Genomic DNA, 20,409 nt, shown 5'->3' on the forward strand with positions numbered 1-20,409 from the left:
TTAAAGGAACAGGAATCTTCTGAAAACTTACCCAACCAGGATGTACATACGAGTTTGCTTTCTTATCTGAATAGAGGTTTAGCATTACATGATTTTTTTCCACCAATGGATCCTCTGCAGTGAATGGGTGCCGTCAGAATTAGTCTAACAGTTAATATAAAACTTCATAATAATCCACAAGTATCCCACATAACTGCTGTATGTCAATTAATTTCTTGTGATGTAAAAAAGAGCTCTTTATACAAAACCAATCCATTAATAAGGCATTTTTTATTCAATAATGTCCATAATCAATAATGTTCTCTCCCATTAAACTCCACTAACATATTTGTTTTGAACTACTTTCATTTCTTGATTCTTGCCAGAGAAAGCAGTATTAAAAAGAAAGCAGAGTTAAAAACGTCTTGATGGATTTGTTTCTTACGAACGCACTGCTTTTCCACTTCGAAAGGTGTTCATTTATGTACTCGAGTCGTGTGGATTATTGTTTATCTTCTGTTTGGACTCTCATTCTGACGGCACCCATTCACTGCAGAACTTCCATCGGTGAGCAAGTGATATAACGCAAAATTTCTCCAAATCCGCTCAGATGAAGACACAAACTACATCTGCATTCAAAGAAAGCCTGAGGATGAACTATTATTTTAATGTCAGAAAAAAAATGCACCCATTTATTATTTTCATACATATACATATACAACTAAAGGTCTGGCTTCTTTCCCAGTGCCTTCGTTTAGCCATCAGAAAACACTAATTTAACCAAAACAAATACATAACCCACAAATCAATTTCATAATCAATAATTTATGGCAAAAAAAAAAGGAATGAATAGCACATTTCCACAACTCACAACAAAGCCGTCATTTAAAAAAAAAAAAAAAACTGAATACATCAGTAAAACGAGAAATTGGCATTTCACACTGTGAAGTGACTTAAGTTCATAATACACAATCAAAAACAAAAAAATGAAGGCTTGGACAAGACCAGAGGGTGAGTGGTACTCGGTTAGCGGTCCAGCAGTTACCTACACCAATGCTAAAATCCATTCATTATGTGAAAGATGTTCCTCTGCCCACTAATCTTCCTTGTATTACTAAAACGATAAAGATCAGATGGATTTAGCTTCAAATCTCTTTTAAAAATTCACATTCTGGAGGACATTTAAAGATTCTAAATAAACAGCATTTAAGCATTTGAGAAAAAGTATCTTCATGAATCAGGTAGCAGAGGATTCAGTCAGAGAATACTGTGGTGATACATTCTAGAACTGTGTAAAGGTTACCGGAAGAGGAAAAAAAAACAAACGTGACTGACTCTATATTCCAAGTAGGCACAAAATAACAGCGCATTGTTCTAGAGAGCAATTATATTCCACTTTTGCCCTGATTTATAGTACAGTAGTACAAGGCATACATCCTTTGCACATATTTCACTGAACAAAAAGCAAACTCTTTGGACACGACTTCAAGATGGCTTGTGTCTTATCCCAAAGGCACAGAATACCCCACAAATACAAAATATTTAAGGCTCATTTCTACACAGACATACAAAATGTCTTCTCATGTACACCACTATACAAAGGCTTCCTTGATGAACAATTTTAGCTATTATACAAATCATTCAAAATGAAAAAATACTGTTTTAAGGAATGCAAATATAAGTATGATACATTAAAGAATATGTACAACCAAACCATTCGTGTAAACAGAGAAACAAAAATCCTGAAACAAAAAATGTAAACCGTATGAAAACACACTTAGTGCTTTCTTCTCCAGAATAAAAGCTGTACAGTTAGAAATTATAAATACATTAATCTCATTTGCTCTGAGCTGTTCTCTGTGCAGGTGCACAAGGGTGGCAGAAACAAACCGGAGATGCTAGTTAAATTAGTGGAACGCCAATAGTTTGTTAAATTAGTAGCTTCAATTCCCAGTGCGGTGTGTTGCAAATACAACGTGTATCTGAAATTACACTCGTTTCAAGCGGTAGATCTCACTAAAACAAATGTATAGAAGTATTTACCATTACGTCACAGATGTAAACATTCGCTAAACAGCTGCTGATGTCTATGCTGCCCTGCAAAGGCAAAACGCAGGAACGTTTTGGACCGGATTTCTGGATTTTAAACATAGAATCTAGATGCACTTGACCTATGAACTCGATTTTAACCGATACCGCATTTTGCCTTTGCGTGGAAGTATAATGCCATAAATGCCAGAGAGCAGTGCAACATATATTGTGTTCAAAGCTGCATTGGTTTAAATCTCAGCATCAAGAGGGTTTCAGTGGATCTCCTGTGATCGAGTGCCATTTATCTGTTATCTTTGGCAAAAGTGTGCATCATCCAGTTCACCTTGGTCTTCCAGCTCTCTCTTAGAGCTTCATTAAATTTCACTTTAAAGTTCTTCAGTGCTTCCTCTTCAGATTTCCCCAGTGCCAAAGAATCCTGTGAGAAAAAGAACAAGCCGTCACGATGGAGGTGGAATGGCAGCACTGAACATACTCTGTATCCGACTAGTTATGACTTGTGGATTAGTGTCATGCTTTTATCAGCTGTCTGGACTCTAAATCTGACGGCACCCATTCACTGCAGAGCATCCATTGGACAGAAAGAATAAATATGTTTCACATAATGAAACATATTTACAGCAAATATACATTTTTGGGTGAATCATCCTTTTAAAAAGACAGTTCACCTAAAAACATTGTGTTTTTTTTTTTTTTAAAGAATGTCTTGACAATATCTTTGGGTGAACTCTATATGAAAAATGATATGTAACATTTTGTTTTATCCTTGCTCTAAATACAAATCTCATACGCAACAGTGTCTTTAGATGTCCTCCTCTTGGATTTGTTATTTCATGCTTGTAAAGAACTAGAGAAACTGCAAATATCACCCATCTCACGGGTAATAAATAATAAGTGTCTGTGCAATTCTTACCTTGAGATACTGGATGTCTTTGGAGGAACTGAGCTCAGGGAGTCCTGCAGCTTTCATCAAGGCAAAAAGATTCACAAAAAGAGTCCCATTCCGGCAAAGGATTTTATAGGCTTGTTCGCAGCACTCACGAAACCTGGCAAAGATAAGAACACATGAACTCTTTCCTTATTCAGTTATGAATTTTACATATTCTCTTTCCTCGCAAAACCTTCCATTTATTAGGCAGTCAGCAGTTTCCATACATTACAGAGGGATGTAAAAAATGCTTTCTGCCTTCTTAATGCTTAACACAGTTTTACACAGCTGTTGAACTTTTGACAAATGCAGCTGATAAAAATGCAAGTATATTATAAACAAAAGAATAGTTTAGAATTGGTACAGTTTAGAACAAAACTGAACTAAATGGAAGTCAGAACGGGCTGAACTAGCTTTGTGGCAATATAGTAAAAAAAAACAAAAAAAAAACATGAGTACTAACCGTTCAAATTTCTCACTGTTGTTGGTCCGTCCTTCCTGGATTACATGGACAAAGTCGTATGTCAGAATGAAAGGCACGCGTTCTCTGTTGATCCCAAATTTGCTCTTAAAGTTCCCTAAAAAGTGCCCGAAGTCTATATGGAATAACTGCAAACGATACAGAGAAAATGTCAATCATTAAACCTGAAACACTGACAAAATGGCACAAGTATGTGAAATAGGATAAGTGCAACCCATTCTCATATGGATAGCACTCATATGGATGGCTGGTGCCATCTTGTGATACAATTTATGATTACACAGCACTGCTGGGGCACTGAGTTCACTCTCACCTGACCCGTTTCCCTGATCATAATATTGTCACTGTGACGGTCCCCTATTCCCAGAACATATGTAGCTACACAGTAGCCTGCGCAGGAGAGAGTGAATTCCTCAATGGCTTGATCCAGTTTATCCCTGAGAAAAAAAAAATAAATAAAAAAAATCACATAAACAGATAGAGAGATAGATAGATAGATAATTTAAATGCTGAGTCACTGAAGGTTGCCCTTCTCATAGTGTTAAACATTCTCTGCTTTCTTTGTGTCTGATCATTTTCAGTCACTCTATGACTCACCCAAGGCATTCAACATTAATATTGCTGGGGGAATGTGTAAACGGGTCTTCCTGTTCAAGCCTCTTTCCGCATTAGCTCAGATTCCATAAGAAGCCATACTGGAAAGACTTTCAGTTTGATCTCGTCAAATTTAACTCTTCAAAAAGCAATTAATAGCTGGACGGGGTCTAAAATTAATGCTAAATAAGGCTAAAAACTGTTGAGTAAAAAACCTTTAGGTCATTAAAATGAAATGAAAAAAGGAAACCGTTGACAGGACTTGCTCCATACTCTGTTATTACTTACAATATAGCATAACATTTACAGTAAGCGGACAACCAGCAAACAGAACTGGATATGTCCACAGGGGACATATATCTGTTTCAGACAAGCCATCAGCATCTTCAGTTTATTGCACTCTAGTTTCAAAAGTTCAAGAGGTCATGTATAAACAGGATACTTGAAGAAAAATCATGCATCATAGTGAGTAGCTGGTTAGCCACATATGCATAACCAAAAGTAGCTTTGTTAGTTGTCTAAATGCTTCACACAGAAGTAAATTAAAGGATCAGTTGTGTCCGCAAGTACACTGTGTAGAAGTGCTGATGCAGAAGGTTAGTTTGACCCCAAAAAGGCCCCAACACTCAGACTTCTCTAAACCAGTGCGTTTCTGAAAAGGTCATTTTTTCCATATTCTGACAGGACCGACAACTACTTGCAAAAGAGACCGTGTTACGCAACGCAACACGCAATGTGGTTTATTCTTAGTGCTCAGCTTGTATACTTAGCTGTTATCAGAAAAAACAATATGCAGATCAAGCCACTTTGGTAGAAAACACCCGCCAAAAACAAATGAAATTGTAAACGCAGCATAACGTGGGGTAAATTTACTCTGCTGCTGCAACTTCTGCAACCAAAGTGCATTTGATGTTACACTATAGTTTCATATAAACCAAAAAGGTCAAATGAGCCAAGAGAGATTTAACCCTGAGAGTGAGGGTTGAGAGTAGAAAACAAGCATGCGCGGCTCGTGCAAAATTCATCAAATGATGCCGAATTGGTCGGCTTTGCTATGGTTGCTCGTACGAGCTGTAGCGCGGTGTAAGGTTAGAGATTGTGACGCTCACCCTGGGTTTTTGGATTTGAGCCAGTTGAGAAGAGCGTCTTTGTTGAAGGCAGCAGTGGCTGCACTGTTGCTGTTGTTTCTCTGGATGTTGGCGATAGTGTCTGAGTTTTTTACCACCTCGATGAGACCCGTTTTGTTTCCGGTTGACAAGCATCCATAGGGCAGCATTCTGGGATCCAACAAATAAACATTGACAGTAACTATTTATTTAATTGTGTGTGTGTGTGTGTGTGTGTGTGTGTGTGTGTACTTTTATTATCTATATCCAACCTATTTAATCTATACACAGATATAAAGGTGCTTATTCACTGGCTGTACACATTTTCTGCTCATCTTTGCTTAATAAAATTAACTATACAAACCTGAGGTCAAGACCTTCTGTTTTCCACAAAACATCCATTAGCTGAATCATCTGAAGGGTAAGCATATCCTGCCGCAGATCTATAAAAAAATATATAATGGTCAAAAAAAATAAAGTAAAAAATAAGGGGGGAAAGGATCTTTAATCCAAGTAAATAAAAAGTGGCAGCACAAGTTTTTTTCCCATACCGTCTCCATTTTTGAAGATAATGCCCACATGATCACATTTGTTTTTATACATCAGCCATAGAGGTTTCATTTTGGAGTCCATGAACTTACATTTGTCTGCACTGAAACAAAAAAGATTAGCATCAAGACACAGCACACATACACAAATGGTTGCAAAAGAGGCTTTGTTTTTCGCTTTCTGGTAACTGCTTTTACATGACTTGTATGCAATGCACCTGATCATTTACATCTTAAACGCCTAAAACGACCGATGAAACCATAAAAAAAATGCATAACGCGAGGTTATTTAAAAAGTGTTTTGCACAATCATTCCAGTTATCGCAAAATCTGCATTGCTAAATAACACACCATCTGAAAGAATGTCAACCAAAGAAATATCAATAGTTAAGAAGAGCTGATGCACCAACTTCTAAAATCTCTCAAGATGTGCTATATTACATGTCAACTGCATTTAAGAGATGAAGTTCTTATAAATCTATTTTACTAGCGTGCATGTGATTAATACCATAGTTCACACAGCACGATGCTTGGGTTAAGAGGGGAAACAACATCCGAAAGCGCCTCCATGTAAGTATCCTGTTTGATGCACACTTTCATGTCCTCTGTAGTCTGTATCCTGGTTGCCTTCTGACTGGCTGATTTCACAAAGTCATTGAGAGCCTTCATTTTATTCAGAGCCTCATTCTGCAGGAGACAAGAAGGTGATGATAAGTATATACCGTGCGCAAGTATTTACATATCCATATGCATTTGGTGACAGTACTGAATTAAAGAAAAATGGATTTAACATGGTGTGATGAACAATATTTGAGAAAAAAACAGCTGCAAACTTTAAGCAGCGCAGTGCAGTTCCCCTTCCTTCCAGTGGTTTGGCTATTATTAAACATTCAAAAGAAGATGGGTTCTGAGTACAGACGCCGTTGAACTGCTGCTACAAAGAAAAATGTAATCCAGCACCCTTGTGCTTACTTGCTATATTTATAAACGTACAATTAATGCGGCTGCGCAAACCGGGGCACTGGCGTTTCTTACAAGAAAACGCTCAACGCAATGTGACAGTTACGAGAAGACTAACTGAGAAAACAAGTCAAGTGCTAAATTCGGGCCTCAAGTGTCAAAAAAGGCACTGAAAAGCAAAATGCGAAAAATAAAAAGCAGTTCAGGTTTATGAAGACGCATAACTAAATAGGCGATTAAAAATTAATTTGCTGTTCACACAAGGAATAAACAAACCTGCTTCATCAAGCTCTTGATGTGGAAGATGCTCCCACGACAGTACGCCTCCAGAATAAGTCCAAATCTCAAGCTGACTGAGGGCACATGCATTTCTGACCTTTAGAGAAAGCAAAAACAAAGCTTCAATTACACTGGAAGGAATGGGGGCGCATCGCTGTAGAGAACTATAAGAAGATGTATTTATACCTGAGGTGCCAAAACAAGAAGTGACCTATTTTCTTGTTGGTCAGAGCTCTGTCAAGCAAGAAACAGGTCAAGTCACAGTCCAGGTAGGATTCATACTTCAGAACTTGAACCAGTTGCAAGAGGTACTGAAAGAGCTCATCATCACTGTTGATGAAAAAAAAAAAAAAAACCAGATGTGTCATTTTTAACTTGAATATAAATTAACATGGTTATCTAATTCAAACAAGGCTCTGTTGACATGCAAATGCAATATAATTAATTATTTTAATTATTAATAAAATACCTGCGGGCGCTTATTTGAATATCTCTACAAAAAGCAATACGAATAAAGATGTTTTTTCCTCTGGTTTTAACACATATGCATGACAGAGCCTGTGCAGACATCCATGCATTTTTTGTAAAGCTCTCAAGAGCAGGTGTTGATTATAGAGGCAGCGCCACCCACCGCAACTTCCTGAGGCAGCGGATGGTGAAGGAGCGGACATGAGGGTCAGGGAAACTGTAGTCCAGAAGTTCTAGAGCATGTATGGCAGGCAATTCTGGCCATTTCCGTAACAGACCAACCATCTGACGAAAGAAAAAACAAAACAAAAAAAAAAACGGTCCAGTCATTTTGACCCAGAGAAGATCTTCATTTGCACGAACATGATCACATTGGACCACAAGCTCGAGTGAGTAAATGTTGACAAAAACAATTGAGTCCAAGAATTGGGGATTATATAACGAGGAGAGATTTACAAACACAGAAATACCAAAGCGCCAAAGCAAAAGGGTTGCATATTTCAATGTCTAAAAATAATCATATCCCGAGGAACGAGTGGTTCAACATACCTGAGCCACGTCCTCGTGTTTGTTCCACTTAGTGATGAGGAGGAGTTTGGGTAGGCTCTCCGGGTATCGCTGCCTCACCTCTTCACGTAACTTCCACAGAAGCTCCTTCTCGTCCTCAAAGAACTCCGTGTAGTTTTTATTGTCCACAATCTCTCTCAGTTTCAGGTGCTAAAAGAAGACACTTGTTAGAGATACAAATTTAGACTTTTTAATCTTTTCGGGTCTAAGTGATATGAATCAATCATTGGAAAATGTTCAAAGTGTCAGCAAACCGCTTGGGCCTAGATTCTTAGAAATACAGATCCCTCTAGAAATATACGCACTAATGTAATGACATATATGCATGTTTCACATCTAACAGAACAATATATTTTATTTCTTACCTCTTCTTTTGTAGCAACAACTTTTTCGCCATTCATACCCAACTCATTTAGCTGAAAATAATAGAAGATAATGACTGAGCATTTATACGTAATTTCCACGAAACATACAGAGGTTAAGGAGAACCGCAAAAATGCACCTTTTCAATTAGAGGATAATACAGGGGGTGTGGTCTGATGTTGGGAAACCGAATCAGGAGACCAGCCGTGCTGTCGATGTTTGGATTTTTCTCCACAGTGCCCATAGGATTCAATAAATCCCCTTTATCATCTAAAAATAAAACAACAGAGCTTTTAATAACTTAAGCGGAGTTCCTAATCTATAAAACAACTACAATACTATAACACTTCTGTGTTTTTTCAGAATTCATAAAAAAACTCGACCAAAATATTAATAAGCTACTGTTCATTTTAAAGTACCTGGGACTGATGGCCATGTGGAGAGGGAAAATTCTCCAGTTTTAAGCTGGTCCTTGTAGTCAAACACCATCGTGTTGACCCAGGCCAAGGGGCAGTCCTGTTGAAAGACGGATCATTTGGAGATTTATTTACCATACTGGTTTATACAATTTAATGTGGGAGAGTTGATATTGTCATTTAAACTGACTGTACACTGATGCCTCTGTTGTGGGAGGTGACAATTCAACTGACTAACCAAATATTCCAGCCACAACTGCAGTGATTTCCAATATACTCATAAAACAGATCTACTTCCTGTGTATGATTGAAAATGTTGTCAAGTTAAGTGATCCTATTTGTGCAGACAGACATTACTGCAATCGATAGTATTTTTAGAAGAACAGTTTGTGAAAATTGTGTTGTGTGTTTGAGAGATTCAAAACGAGTCTAAAAGTAATACATTGAAAAGCAGAAAGAAAAAAAATAGCTGTCCTCCAGTAATTTATATTGCTGCTGCCACACAGATCTAACTTCAACATGCTTTTTCTATTCATTTAAAATCGTTTAATGTATAATAAATTATTTTTATGAAATAATTTACATTTAATTTAGAATTAATTACAAATACTTTAATATAATTTCATAAAAACACAATTAAAAAAAAAGACTACAGAATTATTTACAGAACAATTAGAAATATAATTTTACAGGGATTCCTACTTCACTTCATTAACCTGCATCTACAAGTGAATATTTAATCAGAATCTAGAGATAAACAATAGATGTAAATTTCAAGATGGACAAATATGGGTTTCCAGGAGAACTAGCGCAATGCGAGTGTAACAGTAAGAATCATTTTCTTCTTTTTATGTCTCACACCCATGTAGACTTCTTCTCTAGTTCGCCGAAAGAGAACTAACACCGAAAGCAGAAGTGGATGCGTTGGTGTTACCAACAACAGCCCACCACACACACACACACACACACACACACACACGTAACACCTGGGAATTTCAACACTGCGCCTTGTCTTGACACCGCACACTATGTGACTGACACGGCAACACAAAAAGGCGGGCTGGCGAGTTCTGATTTGACATAAAGTAGCTGCTCTGTCCTAACAATTAACTTGAGTTACTAGCATTTAACAGACATTGGACCACAACATCCTGTTATGACGGTTTAAATAATATTTCATCATGCTGAATAGTGGCTGAATTACCAATAGTGAGTTGGAAACATCATTCGCTGTGACAGCCATGCATGTCAAAACCTCTGTTAGGTGTCTCATCCCTCTTCAGTCAGTCAGTTGAATTTAACTAAAACGTACCGCTCTTTTGTTTTTCTTCTTGGTAGGGCGCTTTTTGGTCTTCTCGATGACGCCATAGAGGGCAAAGCAGAGGCGGCTCATTCGAGGCAGGTCACTCACGCCGATGTCAAACACTAGTTTCTGGTCCCATACGGGTTCAGAGCAAACACTGACTTCGTTGCTGGTCACCACTTTGCAAAGGAGCTCACTGCCATGGAAGAGGCCAGCCTGAACCACCAGCTGAAAGAAAGATAAAGATTGCAGATTTGCTTTAAAGACTACAGTTTTAATAGGAGGGAACTTGCTTTCAGTTTTCTGAAAATAAAAGAATGTATGAATGAATGAAGTGAGTAAAGTATGAGGAAGTAAATGAATGCCTGGTAAAAAAAAAGAAGCATGTTGAGAAACTCGTTGTACGGGACAGTTGCCACAGGAAATAAATGTGTTTTTCTCTAGCAACTGTTAAAGGCTACTTAAACTATATTGAAACAAATTTATCATTATAAAACAAACTCTATCCTCCAAAAGTAAACTTAACATATAATTTTTTTTGTATTAAAATAATAAAAATGGATTTTACCTTAACTGTGTGTCCTCAGAACAAGTGCATTTTTCATAAACACAAGTCACAATTTAAACATCGTTTCTTTCAGAATTGTTTTACTATTTAAGGAAATTCCCTTTGTTACAACTTTCACAATATCATATGATAACAGAATAATTATTATTATTATTATTTTTTTTTTGTGAACGATAATTATGAAAACATTTAATAGAAATTAAGTGTCTGAAAAAGCCCCCCAGCACTTAACCTTTATCCATTTAGCTCAGTCATAACTGGGATTAAAATGGAGCACGCATAAATGTGTAAATGCTTCCCTTTAAGACTAAAACAGAGAATCTGGCAGAGAACAAGACACTAAGTGCGCTAAAACAAATCTCGATTCGGAGACTAAAACTGCACAACAATAAACACAATGAAATGAAATTAAATAAAAAAGCGCTTAGAGCAATGTTCACACACATCAATCAAAATATCATTCTGACATTGCAAGGTACTTTTTGAACACCGGAGGTTTTTTTTTTTTTTTTTAAAAAAATGTAAGAAAAATTACATGACCGTTTTTGCATGATAAAACGCTTTGTCATGCAAACTTATTTAACATCCACCACAGCAATAATTGTTCCTCAGGCCAAATGAGAGAAAAAAAAAAAAAATCTAACCAGTCTACATGCGTTTCTCATGAATATTTTAAAATAGAAACAACCGTTCGATGACTGTTGACTTCTCCGGCAAACAAAAAGGAGATGCAAGCGGTGAACATAAGCAACAGTGCTGGCCTTTTCTAAGAATCTAGGCCCAAGAGAGAGCCGTAAAGCCAGATAGTCACTCCCCACTTCCTGTTTTGATGTTTCACTTAACCGCTTCTGATGAATTATGGGAAATATGTGGTCAGGGTCACATGACCACAGTGTTCATGATTTCACCCCTCACTACCTGCCACAGTTGAGATGCTAAACAACATGGAACTCACATCCTAAATATACTAACAGTATACAAATTCAAATAAACAAACAAACAAACAAACAAACGAAAAAGCAGTTTCACCTTCATGCCTTCGTCTGCATTCACTCGGCTGCCCTGTAGAAGGTATATATAGAAAGGCTCGTGGATAGACCACAGCGAAGATGTGTTTTGCTGTTGAAATAAAAAAGAAAAAAAGCAATTTAACATTTTAAACATTTTCTTCGCCGCTTATTTGTATTTACATTGCAAACTAGCGTGCAAGCATGCTTGACAGTTGCAGAGAAACCAAAACCAAACAATAGAATGAGGAACTAACATGAGCGTGAATCGAATGTTATGAAGGTAAACCAAGCGGTTCATTTTGGTTCAGTAACATCTTTCATCAAATGGTATATCAGGTACATCAGACAGCCACAGGAGAAATGTTCCTACTTAGTATGTGTTGGGGAAGTTGAACTCTACTTAGCTAATGAAATAGATTCCACCGAAGCCGTTTTACAGTGAAATATCTTTATAAATGCATAAATGTAATGATAAATGCTATATATTTATTTTTAAAACATTTATCTGCAACAAAATGGCTGCATAAATTAATTAGATAAATATAGCTTATAGTTTTACAACTAAATACAACAAAAAACACCACGATTTAGTTAACAAAAAAGGCAAGAAACAGTACACTTTAACTGGAATATTCAGTAAACTTTAAAAGGAAAACGGATGTCCGTTCAATGAATTATTGGTTAACCCATTTAATTAAATAAACACTCCAAATGAACAAATTCATAAAAAAAAAAAAAAGAAACTTCCCAAAACAGTATGGCAAATATTAGCAATAAGGCATTTTTTTTACTAATATACCTCTGTTTGTTGGAAAATGTAACTTGTTTGTTTGAATTAATTTGTACGAAAACACAGCATTTTAGACAAAAGCACAAGCAAGAAAAGCCGCTAGAACTAATTACGGCATACGTAGTTTATACAAGAACTTAACATCGTACAAATTAACCGACAAAGCGTGAGATAGTTACAAACTGACTGTCATGACGCGTGTTCGGAAATGTAGCTACTGTCAGCTGCTGACAATTATTTACTTTTTAAATTTTTTTTTTACTTTTTAAGCACATACAACTAGCAAAGGAAGAACCACTTTATGCCCGATCTCATTAATTCCAAACACTTCCACGAAGGGGGTCACAGATGATCAAAAAGTCACCACGGGTAAATGATTGCGAGTACGTCGCATTGCAAATCGAGTTCACAGAGGTTGAAGTCTGTAACACGAGCTACAAGAGAAACATGACAAGTAGTTCCTCTGTTAATAACAGATCGTGTTCTGGTGTAAAAGTGCGTTCTCACCCTTTTCAGAGGCAGGGGTGGCGGTTTAGACTGAGCACGGGTCCTGGACACCTGGTTACTGAGCCCACCCTGTTCCTCCTGGTACTTCATGATGACTGAATGATGCACCATGGTCAGGTGTGGGGTAATGCCTCCATGCAAACATGTAAAAATATACTGCGAGAAAGGGAAAAGAAAGAAAAAAAATGAGCTTGTACGTTCAAGACGCGAGTTTATATTAGACACAAGTTCATATCTTCCCATAATTCTTCCTTTCTAAAAAAAAAAGGCCAAAAACTGTTAAAAAAATGATGAGGTATGTTTTTCGTAAACAATCAGAGACAGACAGCGAGGGACGGAAATGGAAGCCGAGGTACAGATGGTTTTATCAGTTCCTGTTTTCCAAAATGTACACTATAAAGACCGGACCAGATCCAGTACTCCTGGACTAATCATCGTCAGATCCTGCGGCCTGTTCATTTAGGTAGCGTAATGCAGCTGAAATCACATTATCCTCAATGTAGCTGATGTTTTGAAGGCTGGTAGAGACGTATGACTCATCTTCGCAGGTACAAGCAGTTTCTAAATCAACAACTGTTACAGTGCCGTGAAGTCCTGCGATGAACTCAAATCAAAGCCTCCAACTTAACATTACAGTAAAATGGAATATACATGTATAAAGATAGTTGCTTTCATGTAAATAAATACATTTTGTGGTGTCATACTTACTTTAAACTGGCAGAGTGGAAATTTTCCATAGATGAACTCCCACCTCCCGTTGACCTGGAGGGTGTAGTCCTCTGGCTTCTCCTGCTTCACCGATCGGAACACGGTGGACTTCTTTCTCAAGGCGTTCCGTTTCAGAAAAATCGGCAGGTCCTGTGGATCTTGCTGAAGAACGAAGGTCTCCTGCAAAGTAAAAATGTGAAATGTGTGACGAGGGGGTCCAAAACATTGATATTCTGTCATTAGAGAAAGAGTAAGGCTACAATACACTGAAAGCACAGAATATAATAATAAAAAATAATAATATTTGAGGTCAGTAAGATTTTTGTTTGATCGAACATGTCTGGTAAGAGTTGTTTTATACTGAGAATAAATGCTTTTACTAAAACTTTAATTGAGCAAAGAGTCTTGAAAAAATGTGTCACGGTTTCCACCAAAAATTTTAAGCATAATATGAAATCCTAAGAAATATTTTTAGAGTAGCAAATCAGCACATTACAATGATTTCTGACCATGTGACATTATATACTAACAATTTAGCTTTGCAAGCCCATGATGAAACTACATTTTAGACTATTTTAAGAGACTTTTAATTTAATTTCTTTTTTTTAAATATCAACCCCAAACCTTTGAATGGTACTTCATAATAAAAAATACATAAATTTAGCATTTGAACATATACAAAAACTGAGAATGCAGGACTGCCAAATTGATTGAGAGTGTGGGGAGACTGCTTCATGGGAGTGGGTGGTCATGGTTGCCACGATTCTCATTTCCATGGTAACAGCGACTTCTCTGGGGTCTTTGAACAGTTTGTGTTATGAAAGGGGTCCTCAGTTCAAAAAAGTTAAGAGAAAACATGCTCTAGTTATAGTAAAGAAGCAAAAAAAACTCCCTCAAAATTACTGATGCGCATAGGATCAGGGTTCACTCGCTATAGTATAATTAATTACTCATAATGTGATTGTTTTTCTCAGCAAATGCGGTCGTGAAACAGTCTGGCTTTTGATCCATGTCATGCATTATAAAAACAAGTGTTGCTGGAGGTTTTTTTTTTGCACGCTTCAGACTCATTACAAGGTTAAAGATCATAGGTAAATAACGTTCGTGTTGAGTGGGTGGGGGATTGACAGGCAACACAACACATATAAATACTATCAAAGGCTTCACTCTGGAAAACTGGGTCAGTGAGAACCATGTGTGCCTGCAGATGCTGCAGTGACATCACCACCGTGTAAACGTCTCCTGACTGTTACGATTTGTGATATCAAAGGAAGAAAATATGTCAGTCTAAAAATAGACTTCTGCATGAGACGATAACACGCTGCTCGTTTACATAGCATTAAACTAAAAGATACGAATTCCCAGAATGCATTAAATAATTGTGTATTGATTTGAACGCGAATGATTTGGCTAATTTGGTCTTCGCTCACCTCACTGCCTTCAAACTTCACATTGACCAAAATCTTTTTGACGCCGCGCGATTTCCCGGACTGCGCCACTACAGAGCACGGCTCCAAGTCGCACGGGAAGTTGAACTCCATCCATTGATCCCAAGGCGACATCTGACGGTCCTGAGCGCGATCTTCACAAAACGTCCGCATTTTAGTTCGGAACTCATTCACCTCGTGGTTCTTTTGGGAGTCGAATTCATGATGACCTGTGGAGAAGATTTGCACAGAAGATTTATGCTCTCTGAGACACAAAAAAGCTGTCTTCGAATGATGTTGTGGAATTATTAGCAGGGAAGAAGAATGCCAAAAGGGAATGATGAAATTCAATGAATCGTATATAACTAGGTGTTTTTAGGACAGCTAAATAAAAGGGCTTACAGTGGTCGTGTGATGTTGATAAAAAGAACATTATTTTGTGCGTTTGGTGTAATGCAAAACACTATTTTCCACATACTGTACGTTACTGTTACTCCTCTAAACCCTACCTCTCTGAAATGGGTCGATTTGTACAAAGCTCATCTTTCTACAAAAACGAAGTGCGCTGTGATTGGCCAAACACTTTACAGAAATGTTACACCCCTTACCATAACATGATGCAGCGACCCGGCGGTATGGCACAAAAACAATGACACAAAAGCCATTACAAATGAGGTATTAGTTGCATCCTGTGGATACAAAATTACTAATTATAATGAAAAAGTACCATCTTTTTATAGCTCACGCTGCATCGCACCTAATGAACATGACCATGTATGCATTTTTGATCGGAGAGACGACAAACAACAAGCACAACACTACTCAAAACCTGCTTTTAATAGTCTCTGTGCACAGCCAGCATAGGCTGCTCTGCAGGTTCAGGAATCAGTAAATGCGCTGAAATACACTCTAATGTTTGGGTTGAACCGTTCTGGAACAGCGTTGTAAACAGAACCACTGATTGCTGGTTGTGTCCTCTACTGGAAGCACAAAGAAAGTAGTTTCACTTTCACAACGGAACACAGAGTCTCCAGAACATGGCGCCGGCAACAACACTACAGCGAGAATAATAGCTCCGCCTTCTTTCTTCGCACAAACATTTTAAAAATAAACGCACACCGTGATGTGCAGAAGTGGGGGCGTGTTTAAGTGAGCCGTTTTAGAGGGAAGTGGATAAATCATAACTTTCATGAAGAATATCTCTTTGGTTTCGAAACTAGAGTCTTTGCAACTTTAGGGATCTCATCAATGCTTGTAACGCTCCAAAGAGAAACGAAAACTTAAAAATTGCATTATATGACGTTTAAATTGACTTTAATTTCATCTAGTGTATTTTGTCGCTAATTTTTCTAGATGCTAGTGGAATTATGCAGAAGGCAACATGAATAGATTGCTTGACCATCCTCAAAAAAACCATTAACAAAACTACTCAAGGTAATAAAAGAGTATCTCAAAAAGGGGAAATGATCAAAACCAAGAGACATTTAGAAACCAGACTTTCCGAATCAGGCCGTCACGTCCTTAATTTTTTTTTGTTTAAATAAACAAATTCTTTTTAAGTGCTGAACAGCTGCCAAAAGCGTATCATTCTGCTTCAGTGGTGAGTAAACGCTGAGCTGCCTCCACTGTGTGCTCTGAGGTCAGCTGAACACCGGTGAGACACAAACCTTTTCCTATAAGCAGACTGATCTGGGTGGTGATGAGCTTCTCGACTCGGTCGCCTTCCCGGGCCACCAGCCTGAGGATTGGCAGGAATAGCCGAACGTCACTGAGGCGGCGCTGCTCGTCTTCCAGCTCCTCCCGCTCTGCGGTCATGTTGATGCAGGTGAAAACGTAGGCATCCGGGTCACTCAGGGCGCTGAACAGAGGCTCGTTCCTGGCATTCTTCCACACCATCTAAGGCACAAGCCACAAATCAGGATTTTAATGTGGCCGGTGGGTTTGACTGCAGTTGATTCCTATAATTTTGCTGCAGAGAATCTAATATTGATTTTAATATTATTACTCAGCTTACGGTACTGGTTGGCTTCCTGATTATTTCAACCAGTAAGATTTGCTAAGTTAACCAGCTTCACTACAAAAAAAAAGCTTTTAGTGGTGGCGAACATCATGCCTATAGTGGTCTACCAACAGAGATATAGTCTTCAACTTGTCTGTTATTATCAGTAGTGTGACTGATGTTTTACTAAGCATATTGATTCAATTATAAAGTTGATCATTATTTTGTAGAAACAGGCACACATATAATAAAACATGTCAGGAGTATATAGAAAGCAGCAAGCGGGGGAAAAAAACTTTTTACATCTTAAACAATTGTACTGGTTTCAAGTTTTTACTTGTACTGTAGGTATCATTTAATACATTTAATATCAGTTTAAAATTATTCCAATAGAAGCATTTTTAAAAGCCAAGCTGACTTTATAAATATAAGCATATGCAAATTTAACAAAAATCCAAAAATATATACTAGATTGTTTGTCACCATCAATTAAATACTTCTGTGTACTTAAAATGTCTAGCACTGTATTTAGTTTTCTAAAACCTTTTCAGATTATTATTCGTTATTTTATTACAGATGCCTTTTTATGACCTCGTATTTAAGCAGCAGTTTAAAGTCATTAAGCCAATTTTTTAGCCTAATAAATTCATGTAAAAGATCTGTTAGATCTGAAGGTATTTTAAATATGGACCTCATTAACGCTGCCTTCATGTCCTTTTTTAACTTCAATCATGATGCCCGTTACAAACAGTCCATGTTTGGCGTGAGCATATGATCAGAGGGTCTCCTTACCTTCTTGATATTACTAATGGTGTCACTGTATGCTACGGTAAAGTTGAGGTAGATCCCCGTGGGGAGGAGGAACTCCATGTTGATATGTTGCCGACCCTCCCTCTCCCACACATCCTGCATGCCGTAGACCCCCGGCGGCATGGTGCAGGAAGCTCATCTACAACTGACCCCACTCCTGAGCACAGACAGATGTTTACAACAGATCAAGTCATACAATACTGAACATGCATGAAGTGTTTACTAGCTGTTACAACCCACTGAACCAATTACAGAGACAGGGAGTGACCTCAAGACGCTCAATTAATATTCAGAAGAGATAGAGCGTTTGACATATGCTGCATAAATAATTATTAAGACGCTTTTCTTGTAAATGTGCAGCACATACTCTTTAAAAAATATTTATCATTCATATTATGATTGAGATAATGGCAAGTAGCAACTAAATAAGTAAATAAGTCAGAGTAATATTATTGAATAACTACAGAATCCTTTATACTTTATTTTTTTACAAAATACTATTATAATACTAAACCTCAAGAAGTAGAATTAAAGCGCTGTTGAAAAAGTGAAATATTTTGGTATATATTAGTTATGTTGCATGTGAGCTTTTAAATTCTTGTATAATATATTATTTTAATGACTATGTTTAAATACAGAATATATTTATTTGTTAATGGGCTAAATGTTTATTTAATATATATTTTATTTGATGCAATTTTTATATGCAAAATAACATTGTAAAATGGATTGCATCAACCCAATGACCTGCTATAAAAAAAATAATAAAAGCTGTGCATACTTGGGTGTATAACAAATACAGGCAAAAAAATAAAAATAAAATTCAATCAATCTCTTGTATAGGAAGACAGTTTGCGTAAATATATGTGCAAATGCAGTTGTATCAATGAATACATTTCAGCTGATGAATCAATTTAAAGCTGATTTCAAATACAATTAATCGTGGTGTTCCTGACATGAGATTTTACATTATATCATATGAATCGATATCTAATATCATATGCGCTATGCATGTGTCTGAAGAACACACTGCAGCTCTGTGATGAATTGTCGGGACTGTCTAGGGTTACAAAGCCGGCCGGAGGGCCAATATCCGAGAAACGTGGCGCACATCATCTCACATCAACACAGAAATTTCACAAATATCATACTATATTTTAAACTATGCGTCTGTCGAAAAAACACGGTGCATTTAAAGTCGCAGCGACTAAAAATAGCACAAGATTTATGATGCACATTTAAAATGGCAGGTGTCAACACATTTTTGCGTGTGCCACCATGAATAAACGTTTCATGTTCTCGTGATGGGAACCATGAAACAAAATATGACAACGTGACAGCGCGAACTTACCTTCGAGCCTCACCGGTGGTTCATTTCTCCATCTTCAGAATCAGCGATGCTCCTTTACTTTGACATTGAAAATTGATATCTTCCTGGCGCGTGAATTTCGGTCAGCGATCAAGACGCCAGTATTTGAACGGTCTGAAATGACAGCAGAAGTGTTGATAATCCTTTAATGATTGGAGGTGTTAAAGTGGCCGTCTGCACTGCGCGTTCAGCACCGCGTTCCTAACTCGTAGGGATCATCGACATAGTTGTGTACTATCTCTCTCTTCCTCTTTCTCGCGCTCACTTGCTTCCTCCTCCTTCCTCCCTCTCTCTCTTCATTTCCCTCCCTTGTTGTCATTCGTGCACGGCATAATATCGAATATAAAAATGTCTGCGTGCCATGACATCCCTCGTACAGTAGAAATGGAATGAATATGTTTGGAGAAAACGTTACGGTATCACATCGAAAATACTTGACGTTTTGATCGTTTTTGAGCTTCAATTAACTGGCACCATTTTAACCATTACATAAAAATGCTATTATTTTAACTTTCAAGCATACGTAACAAATGTTTGCGCTTTTCACAGGGGTTGGAAACAATATCACCGGTCCCTAACTCTTCCTCAGCACATCGCCGTCTGGCTTCCTCTACTTCTGAGGTCTGTTTCCACGCGTGCGACATGCTGCATTAATTTGAAAGCAGTAAGCAGTCTCTGGTTACTTAACTCTTCCTCAAACATATTTATGCACTGCGAGCTATAAATTCGCATAAATAAATGCGCATGTTCCATATATGTGACTTGATTCATCTGAGTAACTCGAATCTTTTGAATTTGTTCATCAAGATCCAATTTACTGAGGACCAACCTGCTTTCCGTTGTGCGTACTGTACACCCTATCTGCCCTAAATAGTATTAAAAATGACTACACATTGAATTTACGATGGATAGTATGCACACTGGGACGCAGGCCCAGTGTTATGAGTGAGTCACTGAATCATTGACCTAACTTATTCGCTAAAGACACCGTTTCCGTTAACTTGAATAGCGTTTGGTCGTTTTATACGATCATAGTCCTTCAGTCGCTTTCTCTAATTGCCGTTAATGAAAAGGACTTCATATGATATTTTCATTCAGTCGTTCAAAACATCCTCATACAAACTCTGGTTCAAGGCCGAGTCTTGTTTAGACCACTGGTTCACTCAAGGGGGCGTGTTCT

At 37.6% G+C, this 20,409-nt stretch overlaps 1 protein-coding gene across 2 annotated transcripts; it reads right to left on the reverse strand.

Moving 5' to 3' along the window:
- Positions 1-626: 626 nt before the first annotated feature.
- pik3cd (phosphatidylinositol-4,5-bisphosphate 3-kinase, catalytic subunit delta) lies at positions 627-19,426 on the reverse strand. 2 transcript variants are annotated; one of them, XM_043224795.1, is made up of 23 exons: positions 19,212-19,426; positions 17,843-18,017; positions 16,719-16,947; positions 15,055-15,281; positions 13,625-13,804; positions 12,917-13,072; positions 11,639-11,728; positions 10,051-10,269; positions 8,742-8,838; positions 8,462-8,592; positions 8,325-8,375; positions 7,942-8,109; positions 7,556-7,677; positions 7,111-7,254; positions 6,922-7,021; positions 6,194-6,372; positions 5,689-5,789; positions 5,502-5,580; positions 5,141-5,308; positions 3,751-3,874; positions 3,420-3,565; positions 2,942-3,074; positions 627-2,446 (listed from the first exon to the last, which is right to left on the reverse strand). In XM_043224795.1, exons 2-23 carry the CDS (start codon positions 17,981-17,983, stop codon positions 2,312-2,314), a joined length of 3,120 nt encoding a protein of 1,039 aa, XP_043080730.1. In that variant the 5' UTR covers positions 17,984-18,017; positions 19,212-19,426; the 3' UTR covers positions 627-2,311. The 2 variants fall into 2 exon arrangements, with proteins under 2 accessions (XP_043080730.1, XP_043080731.1); XM_043224796.1 differs by lacking the exons at positions 11,639-11,728; positions 12,917-13,072; positions 13,625-13,804; ... (2 more) ...; positions 17,843-18,017; positions 19,212-19,426 and adding an exon at positions 10,610-11,433.
- Positions 19,427-20,409: the final 983 nt, after the last annotated feature.

The sequence above is a fragment of the Puntigrus tetrazona genome, chromosome 23 (genome assembly GCF_018831695.1).
Source record: "Puntigrus tetrazona isolate hp1 chromosome 23, ASM1883169v1, whole genome shotgun sequence".
Lineage (NCBI taxonomy): Eukaryota > Metazoa > Chordata > Actinopteri > Cypriniformes > Cyprinidae > Puntigrus > Puntigrus tetrazona.

Coding starts and splice junctions, on each gene's coding strand:
- pik3cd (XM_043224795.1), bottom strand. CDS start 17,983: ATGCCGCCGGGGGTCTACGGCATGCAGGATGTGTGGGAGAGGGAGGGT. Junction 7,022..7,110: donor TTCTTGTTTTGGCACCTCAG/GTATAAATACAT, acceptor CTTTCTCTAAAG/GTCAGAAATGCATGTGCCCT. Junction 5,581..5,688: donor TATCTTCAAAAATGGAGACG/GTATGGGAAAAA, acceptor ATTTTTTTATAG/ATCTGCGGCAGGATATGCTT.